Source organism: Colletes gigas, unplaced genomic scaffold (genome assembly GCF_013123115.1).
Source record: "Colletes gigas isolate AHSC1104 unplaced genomic scaffold, ASM1312311v1 Colletes_gigas_Sc00009, whole genome shotgun sequence".
NCBI classification, from domain to species: Eukaryota; Metazoa; Arthropoda; class Insecta; order Hymenoptera; family Colletidae; genus Colletes; species Colletes gigas.
Window position 1 is genome coordinate 4,581,039 of NW_025106638.1, and position 12,389 is coordinate 4,593,427.

The following is a 12,389-nucleotide window of genomic DNA, read 5'->3' on the forward strand; positions in this document are numbered from 1 at the left end:
TCTTAGTTTCAATGTTTACAAACATGTGGAATCTTCTAATGTTACTGCTGCATGAATCGATCATTCAGTGATAAGCCATCAGCAAATGTGAACGTGACAAATATCTCCGACATAATAAAATTTAGTAATATTGAAAAACGGGATATGATCCTCGTTTATGGTACACATGAGGAAAATTCTGTTGGAGTCGATATTCATATTTGAAGCCATTTAATTATTATCTTCGGGGCTATTTAAAAACAGAAATTTATTGTGAGTTACTTACAACCATTGACGATATGAAAGACCGCATCATTAGAGCTTGTTATGCTATAACTATAGAAACCCTTGTACATGTATCACTCACATTGTTTAATTATCTATATGCTTGCGTTAATTGTAATGGATAATATTTTGAATATTCCTAGCATTAAAAATGAACTAAAGAATATCTTGATAAATATTAATTTTTGATCCCATGCACTTTAATAATCTTTCATTCTGTATCACATTGTAATTTAAAAATCCGTGGTAATCTTCATATTTTTATGAAAAAGGAAGACAACAAAAAGTTAATTGTTGCCATGTATGCTCATCCTTATATTAAACAATTGTCGCTCAAAACAGTTTTTTGTACAACATGTAGTTTACAAGAAAAATAAAGGTGAAAGAGTTGTATGATTCTATCCAATCACTCTAACCATTGTTACTGTTAAAATATTTCATTAAAGTATACAAGTTTGACAATATATCTAACAAATATCTGGAATTTTTGAAAGATTGAAAAACTCTATGATACGATGACTACTGGTTTTAGCTTCGGTCTGAAGGTGGTCATTTAGAACATTTTTTATAATCGTAAGCATTACTGTAGCACAAAATTAGTTATAATTAGTGAAAATGCAACATTAAGTATTGAATTTGTTTTCATACAAAGAACTCCGCACAAATGTTATAAAGAATTCTTTCTACGAAAAGTGTTGTTTATAGGTACAAATAATTATAAAAAATATAACTTTTAAACTTATTTTTCTTTTGAGTAGATATATTTCTTTCTTTCTTTTATATAATATTATTTTCTTTATTCTTGTAAATTTATATCCAAAGATTATTTATTACAAGGAAAGACAAATATTTCTATGAATATTGATTTAATTTAAACAATTGTTACATTTACTGTGTTTCATACAATTTACACAAACTGTAGATACTACATGTTTCCATAAAGAACTTAAAGGAAATACATCTGATTAATGAGTCAATCAATGACTTTTTAATTTTTCTGTTTAGAAAGGAAAGTGACACAACACTGTACAATGATTGAATAGGTTCTGAAAATAAGTTTATCAAATAGTTATATAGGATGTTTAGCGATAAAGTTAAGATAGTAAGGTGATAGGTACAATAAACAATCCCATTAACATAAACTTCAATCGAGACAATGATCTACAGCGAGATCCATTATAACAAAACATGATCAAGTGCACGCGTACCCGGAGAAATTTCAGAGAAACGAAGCCTTACATGACAAATTTTTATTCTATATTTTAGACTTATTTTTTCATGTAGAATCACCCCCTTTTAAAAAAGGGGCCCGAAAAATTATTTTCGGTTGCGGGGTCAATTACAATCATTTTTTATGAATAGACATACCCCCCAAATCCTACCCACTTTCTCGAAAAAAATTCGGGAAGGTGTGAAATTTTTATTTTTATATAAACATTAACAATTAAATTCAAAAATTTCAAATCGTTCTGGAAAAATTATTTTCGGTCGCGGGGGTCAATTACAATCATTTTTGGTGAATAGACATACCCCCGAAATCCTACCCACTTTCTAGAAAAAAATTCGAGAAGGTGTGAAATTTTTCGACGAAAAAAAAAATTTCAAATCGTTTTGGAAAAATTATTTTCGGTCGCGGGGGTCAATTACAATCATTTTTGGTGAATAGACATACCCCCGAAATCCTACCCACTTTCTAGAAAAAAATTCGAGAAGGTGTGAAATTTTTCGACGAAAAAAAAAATTTCAAATCGTTTTGGAAAAATTATTTTCGGTCGCGGGGGTCAATTACAATCATTTTTGGTGAATAGACATACCCCCGAAATCCTACCCACTTTCTAGAAAAAAATTCGAGAAGGTGTGAAATTTTTCGACGAAAAAAAAAATTTCAAATCGTTTTGGAAAAATTATTTTCGGTTGCGGGGGTCAATTACAATCATTTTTGGTGAATAGACATACCCCCGAAAACTTGCGCATTTTCGAGAAAAAAAATTCAGTACGGGCGGAACTTTAAACGTTAATAACTTTTTAACGAAGCCTCCATCAACAAATTGGTATTCTTGATTTTCGTCTTATTTTGGCCTCAGGAATCACCCATTAAAATTTTTCCTAGGGGTGGCCGTACACCCTGTGTACTGGTAATTTCTGGAGGACCTCCTTCTCTTTTTCTCGCTGTCCTTTTCTATACTGGACAGTCGACTGGTGATGTTCCTATAATTAGAATCGATCTATCTATTTCATAAACGCCTGGCTTGGGGTCCCTATTTTCGGGCATATATCCAACTTCTTCAGTGCAAACACTGTTTCTGATACTTTATCGTATGTTTTTCGTGCAGAAAAGATATGTCTAGAATTTTTAAAAATTCTAATTCTAATCTCTAAAAAATTATGTATTAAGAATAAAACGAATGAAAAATAACTATTATACTTAAGTATTCATATACTTTTTGTTTTTTTCTGTTTTATTTTGTATGAGAATAGAATAATATAAAGTACATTGAAATATCTCAAATAATAACATTAAATATTTTAAACAAGAATAACAATGACGATAAGAGTTGGAAAAATCGTAATATTATTCTTCCATTTATACATTTAAATTGTTTTGTATGACAGATAAATGTGAATGGAATTTATAACACACAATAATACAGCATAAATAATAATTTTTAAAATATTTTGTACATCGATATAAAAGACTGTAGTTATTTAAGTTATTGCCACTTATTGTCGATAAAAAGAATTAAAATAAGGAAAACAGAAATGTATGTTTGTGTGCTTATCGTTAATTAATATTAAATGTAAAATAAATTTCGTGGTGTGTTAGTAAAAATATCATGTAATATGCATTTCGAATTTATCTTGATGTCCTCTACAATACGATAAGAAAACAAATATGTGGTTTGGAAAACATAGTGACCTTAATTTCGCCATAAAAACAAACTGTTTCAAAATTTTATTATTATTATATGTTATACACTCAATACCAATAAAGTTTTGTCCAGAATTTTGTTGGCAAGATGGCTGTAAACGGCTAGAAAATCGTACATTACGATACAGGCAGGATACACCTGGTGTACCCTTCTATGAAAAGTAAAATCAAAATAAAAAAATTTGAAAACATAATACATAACTAAACATTAACGTTTAGAAGCACAACACAAAAATACAAAAATTACGATATCTTGTTACAAAACACAAAGTCACAAGTACAAAAATAGTACAAAAATTCCAATTTACAATATCTGATACATAGTAACCGTATAAAATTAGAAGAAAATCAATATAGGCAAATAAATAATAATTCATATAATTTTTTGTTTTAGATCTCCACTGGCATGGAGCTAGGAGCACATTAATAGTGATAGTCTACAAGGTTGGTATTTCTATTTTTTAATGCTGGGTTATTTTGTTTGCTTAACTTAAATTTAATAAAATAAAGATGTGTAAGGTATTTGTAAAATATATAAACTTTTTTCGTTTCGTGAAAATGTGAACTTGGGTGAAACTGAATTACTTTAAACGAAATAAACTGTATTGGCATAATTTGATTTCAGTTGTAAAGAATAAAATTTATAATGTAACATCCAAAGTTTACTATAATAATAATTTTCTATAAATAAAAGTTTCTGTCTTTGAGTGGAAATAAAAATTATATAAAAATTGTATACTAATAACAATGAACCAATATGGAATTGTAAGAAATAATGATGGATCTCTAAAATAATTTTATTCTAAAATTTCTTTTATACATATTGAACAAGGGAAAAATATGATTAAACATTTTACAGCTGAACATTTTCAATATACTTCTAAGTCCTCACATAACAGAGTAAAGAACATTGTTAATAAATTACTAAATGTTGCAATTTTTTTTTTTTTTAGATCTTGGTTTCTATGCATTGCCTGCCAAAGAAGAACTGAGCCCAATGTTTCCACACAATTCTAGTTCACATGAGATTTCTACAGAAACAAATGCCTTCGTACAAAATTCCATGGTGAGATTTAATTAAATTTTTTAGTTGTTTTCATTTTATATGTCTATATGGGATGTAACTGTTTCTGTGATTAAATAAGGGTCTTACAAAAATTATTGTAGTTGATATAATATAAATACAAATAACAAGATGGCTAAACGTTTTTAAAACATCAAATTGCAAGGTCTGACAAAACAGAAATAAGATTAAATGATTAACCTACGTAAATTATATACTTATACATATACTCGTTTCTCTAGTTTTAGTAAGTACTAACGTGTTGGAATGGAGTTATATTTTGTCTTATAACTGTTTGCGTAAAGTGTATTCGAATGACCTGAAAAATGTCTGATAGGAAGGTGAATATTAGAAAATGGCCGAATCAAACCCTGAAGTATTAGTAAGACAGCATTTTATAGATCCTTAGAAATGTTAAAAGTACAAATATTTACAGAAAATATGACGGGACAGTTATATAAAAATAGATAAAGTAGAAAGTGTATATAGCAAAAAATTGGAAATCATTGATGTCAAATTACTTTCATTTCGAAAACGAATGCATCAAATATGACATGGTAAAACACTGGTAAAATATTGATGAAAGAACATAGAAAGTGGCAGATTGAAATAATGGATTACAGATGAAAATATTCAAGGAAATATGTTTGTAATAATATGTACTTATATATATTAAACACAATTCACAATAAAATGAGGTATTTTTAATTTTATTTTTTTTATTGGAAAATATTACAGCATATACTGATCAGAATTTTTCGATTAAAATAAGATCAAACGTGGGCTTATTCTTTCACGTTGCTCGTCAAATATAGGATTGTCGATCCATAATTGTCGATCGAATAACATAAATATTTTGATATTCTTCTTCAAGTGAAATATCTTTCTTAACATCGCCTTAGATATTTTATATGTAGTTAAGAGTCTGTTTTTATAGTGTGTTCTTTGTTATAATTATTTGTGCAATGAAACAAAATGGTTTACCCACCACTTAATAATAAGTAAATATAGTTTCAAGTGTATCATGTTTGATCAACAGAATCTCACCAATATGTTGACAAAATTAAAAGTAAAAAAGTTGAACAGTCATTTTTGTTCTAGCATTATTCTCTATCTGTATTACGACACCGGTGTGACCTTTAAACTTATCAGCTGCCACGACTTTCTTCGCTCTATCCTTCTCTTTCGTGGTCTGTTGGCACAAATAAAAGCGCGCTGCAAGGCTCTCGAAGGATCGTAGCTCCTCTATCCAAATTATCCACTTTCGTTCCCAAGCTAAGGGCCAATATGGGAGGAATTACTGTGCCTGGCTTTTGTTCGAAATCTTTTAAAAAAAATTCATGTTTCTTTAAAACTGAGGATAATAGCAATTCGGCTTTCAGATTCTTGTTTGAGACAAGGTGCTCTATTAGGACCACCCGATGGATACTACAAGACTAAACTTATCTTGGACAGTGTAATTAATAAACGACCACCAAAGTTACAGAAACAAGGAAAAAACTTTTGTACGAGAAATTGTTTTTATCGCACTTGGTGTTAAAAATTTCTATGGCGTCATTTAAAGTCTACAGTATTCAAAATAAAACCAGTGAATGTTGAGTATTTACGAGGGTATTCTGATCTAGAAGTTTAATTTTTAAACCGTTTTCGAAAGTTTTTTTTTTTGTAAAAGAAGCGTAAAAACTTACCGATATGATTTCAGGAACACGTATTCATTATCATTTTATCTATATGCACACTTTTTTCAACCGAAAATAATGTGAATTACGTTCGCCACTCGTGGCTTTCCGAACAAATTATTATTTCATTAAATATCTTTTTCAAATGAAGCGTGATAAGGAAGTGTCCCGTACAAAAGTTTTCACAAACTTAATCTTCAAATAACCTTGAGTACACTTAAAAAATAAAAAATGCATTGTTTTCGAAATATTTTGATCGTAACTCTAAACGAACACTCTGTATAACAATTTCGATACGGTTGGTGTTGATATGGGTTTTTCAAAGCTAAAAAGTTTGTATGCATTCAATATTTAGATTTCTAGTGAGTCAGAATCTCTAAAATTTCTTATCACATGAGTATTATAATATTCGAAATGTATTGTGGCATGAATTATACTTTTTCTTTTGTACGGACAATTAATGTATTTATGTGACATGAAACTTTCGGGATCCGAATCTGGTTCAAGAGTTTAGAGTACCTGTGCTTTTACGTATCCGCGGATCTTTAATATTTATCATACAAATGAAGTTATATTTTAAAGTATCTCTACAGTGACACTTCTTTCTGTTTCAGGGGGATGTAGTAGTATTAGGGAAAAACAGTCCGATAGGGGTTGGGAAGGGAAGAGAATCAGAAAATGCTAGGTACTGTGATATCGAATTCATAAACAACAACATGATGGTAAAACCTATTGGCCATCTTGGAAATACCGCCGCCAATGACTTTTTAACCGTCCTGTCGAGCCAAACTGGTAACTATACATTCTTGTCTTAATTTTGTGTCAGAATGCGTGTGAACATTATTTGCTTCTGTCTAAAACAGTAATTGAAGCAAACAGTTACCTTTTCTCTAAAAAAAATTATCGATATTTTTATAAGAAATGGTTTACTATTACAAGCTTTCTAAATACAGTTTTCGTTGTAGAATTTGTACAATAAAAGTTCCATGGGAACAGTTATTATAAACTATATGTTATAACAGACAGTTATTAAATGTTACATGTTGTGAATATTATATTTACATTATGCTTACATAACATAATAAGTTACCGAATAGTACTAAATATTTGTCAAAACGTAAATGTGTATCAATTCAATTTTTTTAAACAGATGAGCGAAATATGCGTTCTTGTTGTATGAGAAATTTTAATTTTCAAGCTGTTTCTCTATTGTCGATTGTTATTTAAATTTTGCATATAAAAACTTGCCAAGCAAACCTTGGCGAATACACGAATATAATAAATGTTACTACTTGTACTATACTCGATTCAACGAGAACTGACAGGAAATATAAACAGTTGCACGCGAGGGCCGAAACGTAATGTCTGGATCCCTGCATAGTAGGAAAGAAGCTAATTTTTTAAACAAAAAATACTCATCCTCGATATTAACACATTGAACGCCGGCACCAACAGCGTGTAAAAATTTTTTATATTTTATAATGTTACCATTGAACTCAATATATAATTTAAATTTAAAAGAAACAATACTGTTCCACATTGTTGCGGGGCCCCGCGGTCAATGTGTTAATATTATTATACAGGATGTTAGGCCAACCCTGGGAAAAATTTTAATGGGGGATTCTGGAGACCAAAATAAGACGAAAATCAAGAATACCAATTTGTTGATTGAGGCTTCGTTAGAAAGTTTTTAACGTTTAAAGTTGCGCCTGTAGAACGGCAATCGGCGAACAACTGCGCGCGATAGTGGAACTTTGAACGTTAATAACTTTTTAACGAAGCTTCGATCAACAAATTGGTATTCTTGATTTTCGTCTTATTTTGGACTCTAGAATCGCCCATTAAAACTTTTCCCACGGGTGGCCGAACATCCTGTATAATAATGTAAGTAGGGAGACAAATGAAAATACAAATTAAGGTATGGAACTGTACACAATTTATGTTGTGTATTGGAACTGTCAGAATTTAAATTGATTATAAACGATTCAGTTAATGCATCAATAATGTGGTTCAATTGCAAAAATTTATGTTCGATAACTTGAACAACATGTTCAACATTTTATACATAATATACTTACATCCTATTCTTAAAGATTTTATTCCCATTAACCTCAGTCGAGCGAATGTACTGATAATTGACAGAGGCAGAGGGATCTTGAGACAGAACGTCAAACAAATTTATTAAAAATAAAAACGAATTTTTAAGAAAAATCGACAGGGGGTAGGTGGAGAAATTTTTCGGCGAAATTAAAAAGTTTCATATCATTCTGAAAAAATTATTTTTGATTGCGGGGGTCAATTACAATCATTTTTAGCGAACACCAGAATATCAATTTCTTGACTGAGGCTTCGTTAAAAAGTTATTAAAAAATTAAATTAAAAACATTCGAATCATTCTGAAAAAATTATTTTTGGTTGTGGGGCTCGATTACAATCATTTTTGGTCATTACACATATCCCCGAAATCCTACCCACTTTCGAGAAAAAAATTCCTTCCCGAAAATATTGTATAATGTATGTTTATAAATTCATAACTTCTGAACGGATTGGAGGATTTCAATGTTTCAAAATGCAAACAACGCGTATTTTGGCGAAGGATATTTAGAAGTTCTAAGAATGTTCAGAGAGTTGTTCCTTAACCCCGTAAAGTGAGAAAAACCACAAAAAAATGGTCCAGTTTTCAAACGACCATAATTCCTGGAATAGTGAGTGTATTTCATTGAAATTTATTTATGAAGTAGAGCTCATGGATACCTATAAAAGAGTATTAAACAACTTCCTCTTGTGTTCATTTCTGTAATCTGTTGGTAATGTTGCGAATTACACGAAATTGGTAATGTGGTTCCAGAGACCCAGAAAAATGGGCCCGAAAAAATACATTGGATGTAAGGTCTACTCGTATACCTCGCCTGTGCTTGAGATATTCTTCGCATTTATTAATGTCTATATCTTAATATTTTATATCTATAATAGAGCCGCACAGTTGCTCTCAAAATTAACCTTTCCCTACTTATGATATTGGTGATTGGCTATATGAATTCGAACTCGGTTATTGTAGCCTGCAGAAGGGAATACCAGTTTCTCTTTTATTTATTTATTTATCGTTTAGTATACGGGATATACCCACTTGAGGACATAATGCCCAATGTCTTTTGAGAGATTGTAGCCTTAATCTGGTTAGTCCCATTTCCATCCTGTTCATATATCCAAGTGTGCTTCATCGAAGGTGTAGGATAGACTTAATAAACTTATTTCGTAATTTGTGTATTTCTTCTTTATGGTTGAGATTCTAGTTCAGTGGTTATTATTGGTCTCCATATGCAGCTTATCGCCGTGATAGTTTTCTTGAACGTATGGTGTGCTGCTATGTTAAACAATCCTAAAGTAGTAATTGAAATTCCCAATTATATGTGCTCTTTGGTGGTACCGAGCTTCTTTCTATTATGGCGCGTTTTGCTAGGTGGAGGAATGTTAAGCGAGATAACAGGAAGGTAGACAAGGAAAGGAGTGCTACTGAGACTTATTAGTAAGGCTTTCTAACAGGCCACAATATGTTAAGGGTTTAAATTTTTTGGCTTTCCCTCCCCTATCTGTCTTCATTTTGTTTTTCATATTCACCCAATTATCAGCCGATATAATAACGTCGGAAATAAAGGAGTTTTATGAGTTTCATTACTTTGTGATGAGCTTTGTTCAAAAAAATTGTTCTGCGTCCGATGTATGGAGGGAAAACAGAGTTTGGGCTCAAGGAATATCCTGAAGTTGTAGGTTCTTACCTGCAAGGTAGCCTTGCTATAAATGTTTTGTAGAACCTTGATAACATTGGAGCGTAGTTTACACGTATACAGGGTGTGACTTAATGTGGTTCTTTCTGTACATTGTGGACAAGATTTGGATCTGTATAAAAAAAAAATTATAAATTGATATAAATCCACATAGTTGTTAAAAATATAAAATCAAATATTCTATTATACAGGGTGTTCAGCAACCCCTGGGAAAGATTTTAATGGGTGATTCTAGAGGCAAAAATAAAACGAAAATCAAGAATACCGATTTGTTGATCGAGGCTTCGTTAAAAAGTTATTAACGTTTAAAGTTCCGCCTCTAGAACGGCGCAATCTGCGAACAGCTGCGCGCAAGCGACAGTGGTTCTCACTCACAAAACCGTAAGGCTGTCGATACACATTAGTAAGTAGAGTTTCGACAAAATTAAAAAATTTTAAATCGTTCAAAAAAAATTATTTTCAGTTGCGGGGGTCAATTACAATCATTTTTGGTCAATACACATACCCCCAAAATCCTATCCATTTTCGAGAAAAAAATTCTTTACTGAAAATATAATATGTGGCCAGGAAACTTACCCTGAAATTTCATGCGTATGTTTAAAGCATCATAATTCCTGCACGGATTGGAGGATTTTAATGTTTCAAAATGCAATCGACGTGTATTTTAGCAAACAATATGTAGAAATTTCAAAACCATTCAAAAAGTTGTTCCTTAAACCCATAAAGTGCGAAAAACTCCATCAAAATGGTCCAATTTTCGAACGACCATAACTTCTATAATAGTGAGTGCATACCATTGAAATTTATTTACGAAGTAGTGCTCATGAGTACCTACAAAAAAGAATTAGACAACATTTCCGTACAGTGTCAAACAAAGTTATGAAAAATCAAAGTCGAATTTCAGGGTGCCTAATTTATTTGGAGAAATTGAAAAGTTTCAAATTGTTTTGAAAAAATTATTTTTAGTTTTAGGGGGACGATTACAATAATTTTTGGTGAATAGACGTACCCCCGAAATCCTATCCACTTTTGAGAAAAAAATTCAGGAAGGTGGATAAATTTTTCAACAAAATTAAAAAATTTCAAATCCTTCTGGAAAAATTATTTTTAATTTCAGGGAGCGATTGCAATCATTTTTGGTGAATACACACGCGCCCGAAATCCTACGCACTTTCGAGAAAAAAATTCATTGCTGAAAATATAGTATAATCTGAGGCCTGAAATGGTTCCCCTGAAATTTCATGCGTATGTTTGAAACATCATAATTCCTGAACGGATTGGACGATTTTAATGTTTCAAAATGCAAACAACGCGTATTTTGGCGTGGAATATGTAGAAATTCCAAGAATATTTGAAAAGTTGTTCCTTAACATGGTAAAGTGAGAAAAACTCCATAAAAATGGTTCAATTTTCAAACAACCATAACTCCTGAAATAGTGAATATATTTCAATGAAATTTTGGTCAGAAGCAGAGTTCATGGATACCTACAGAAAAGTATTGGACAATATTAACAGCGTCAAACAAATTGATTAAAAATCAAAAATTTTTAAGAAAAATTGTCAGGGAGTAGACGTTGAAATTTTTCGACGAAAAAAAAAATTTCAAATCGTTCTGGAAAAATTATTTTCAGCTGCGGGGGTCAATTATAATCATTTTTGGTCAATACACATACCCCCGAAATCCTACCCACTTTCGAGAAAAAAAATTCTTTACTGAAAATATAATATGTGGCCAGAAAACTTAACCTGAAATTTCATGCGTATGTTTAAAACATCATAATTCCTGAACGGATTGGACGATTTTAATGTTTCAAAATGCAAACATCGCGTACTAATGGGGCTCTAGCGCTCCAGAGAAAGGGGCTGAAAAAATACATTGGATGTAAGGTCTACTCATATACGTCGTCTGTGGTTCTCACTTACAAAACTGTGAGACTGTCGATACGTCGGTAAGTAGAGTTTCTCATGCTGAGTGAGAACCACTGTTGCGCGCGCACGCAGCTGTTCGCAGATTGCCGTTCTACAGGCTGACCTTTAAACGTTAATAACTTGTTAACGAAACCTCAATCAACAAATTGGTATTCCTGATTTTCTTCTTATTTTGGCCTCTAGAATGTCCCATTACAATTTTTCTCCGAGGTGGCCGAACACTGTGTTTAGTTTTTGCCAAAGATCGAGTCAAACGCCCGCATAACGTTGATAAAAGCTGCTATTGGCTTACCTCTTGGTTCTGTTAGCGAGAAGGTTATTTTTTAACCGAGCTTTATTGTAAAAGACGTTCGAGAGATTGTGTCAAAACAAAAAACAATTATTTTTTAACTTTCTTTTATTATTTAATTTATATTTAGTTTTTGTTCACATAGTTATGTTAAAGACATAATGCGATTTAAATAGAATATATTAACTAAACAATGAAACTTTGTTATTGTTATTCTTTTTTTTTTTAACATCCATTCATAGCTTTTTTCTGTTTAAAATGGCACCGAACACATATCCACTGTCTCGCGAACTCCGTCCACTTAAATATCTGGATTATTTCGAACAATGTGAGGAAATATTATTTACAAAAGTTGTTAGGGTTTATGAAAATACAGGGTGTCACAGAATTATTTATAAAATCCGTTACGGCCGGATTTTACATGAGTCAGCGAAAGTTGAAAAAGTTCGTT

At 31.3% G+C, this 12,389-nt stretch overlaps 1 protein-coding gene across 5 annotated transcripts in view; it reads left to right on the forward strand.

Moving 5' to 3' along the window:
- The window catches only part of LOC122397370, a 53,027-nt gene that overhangs the window by 13,744 nt on the left and 26,894 nt on the right, over positions 1 to 12,389 (forward strand). For all 5 annotated transcript variants that reach the window (XM_043396493.1, XM_043396492.1, XM_043396495.1 and 2 more), the window contains 3 exons: positions 3,588 to 3,637; positions 4,147 to 4,259; positions 6,550 to 6,727. In XM_043396493.1, the coding sequence (XP_043252428.1) occupies positions 4,191 to 4,259; positions 6,550 to 6,727 (247 nt within the window). In that variant the 5' untranslated portion in view covers positions 3,588 to 3,637; positions 4,147 to 4,190. The remainder of the gene's footprint in view (positions 1 to 3,587; positions 3,638 to 4,146; positions 4,260 to 6,549; positions 6,728 to 12,389) is intronic.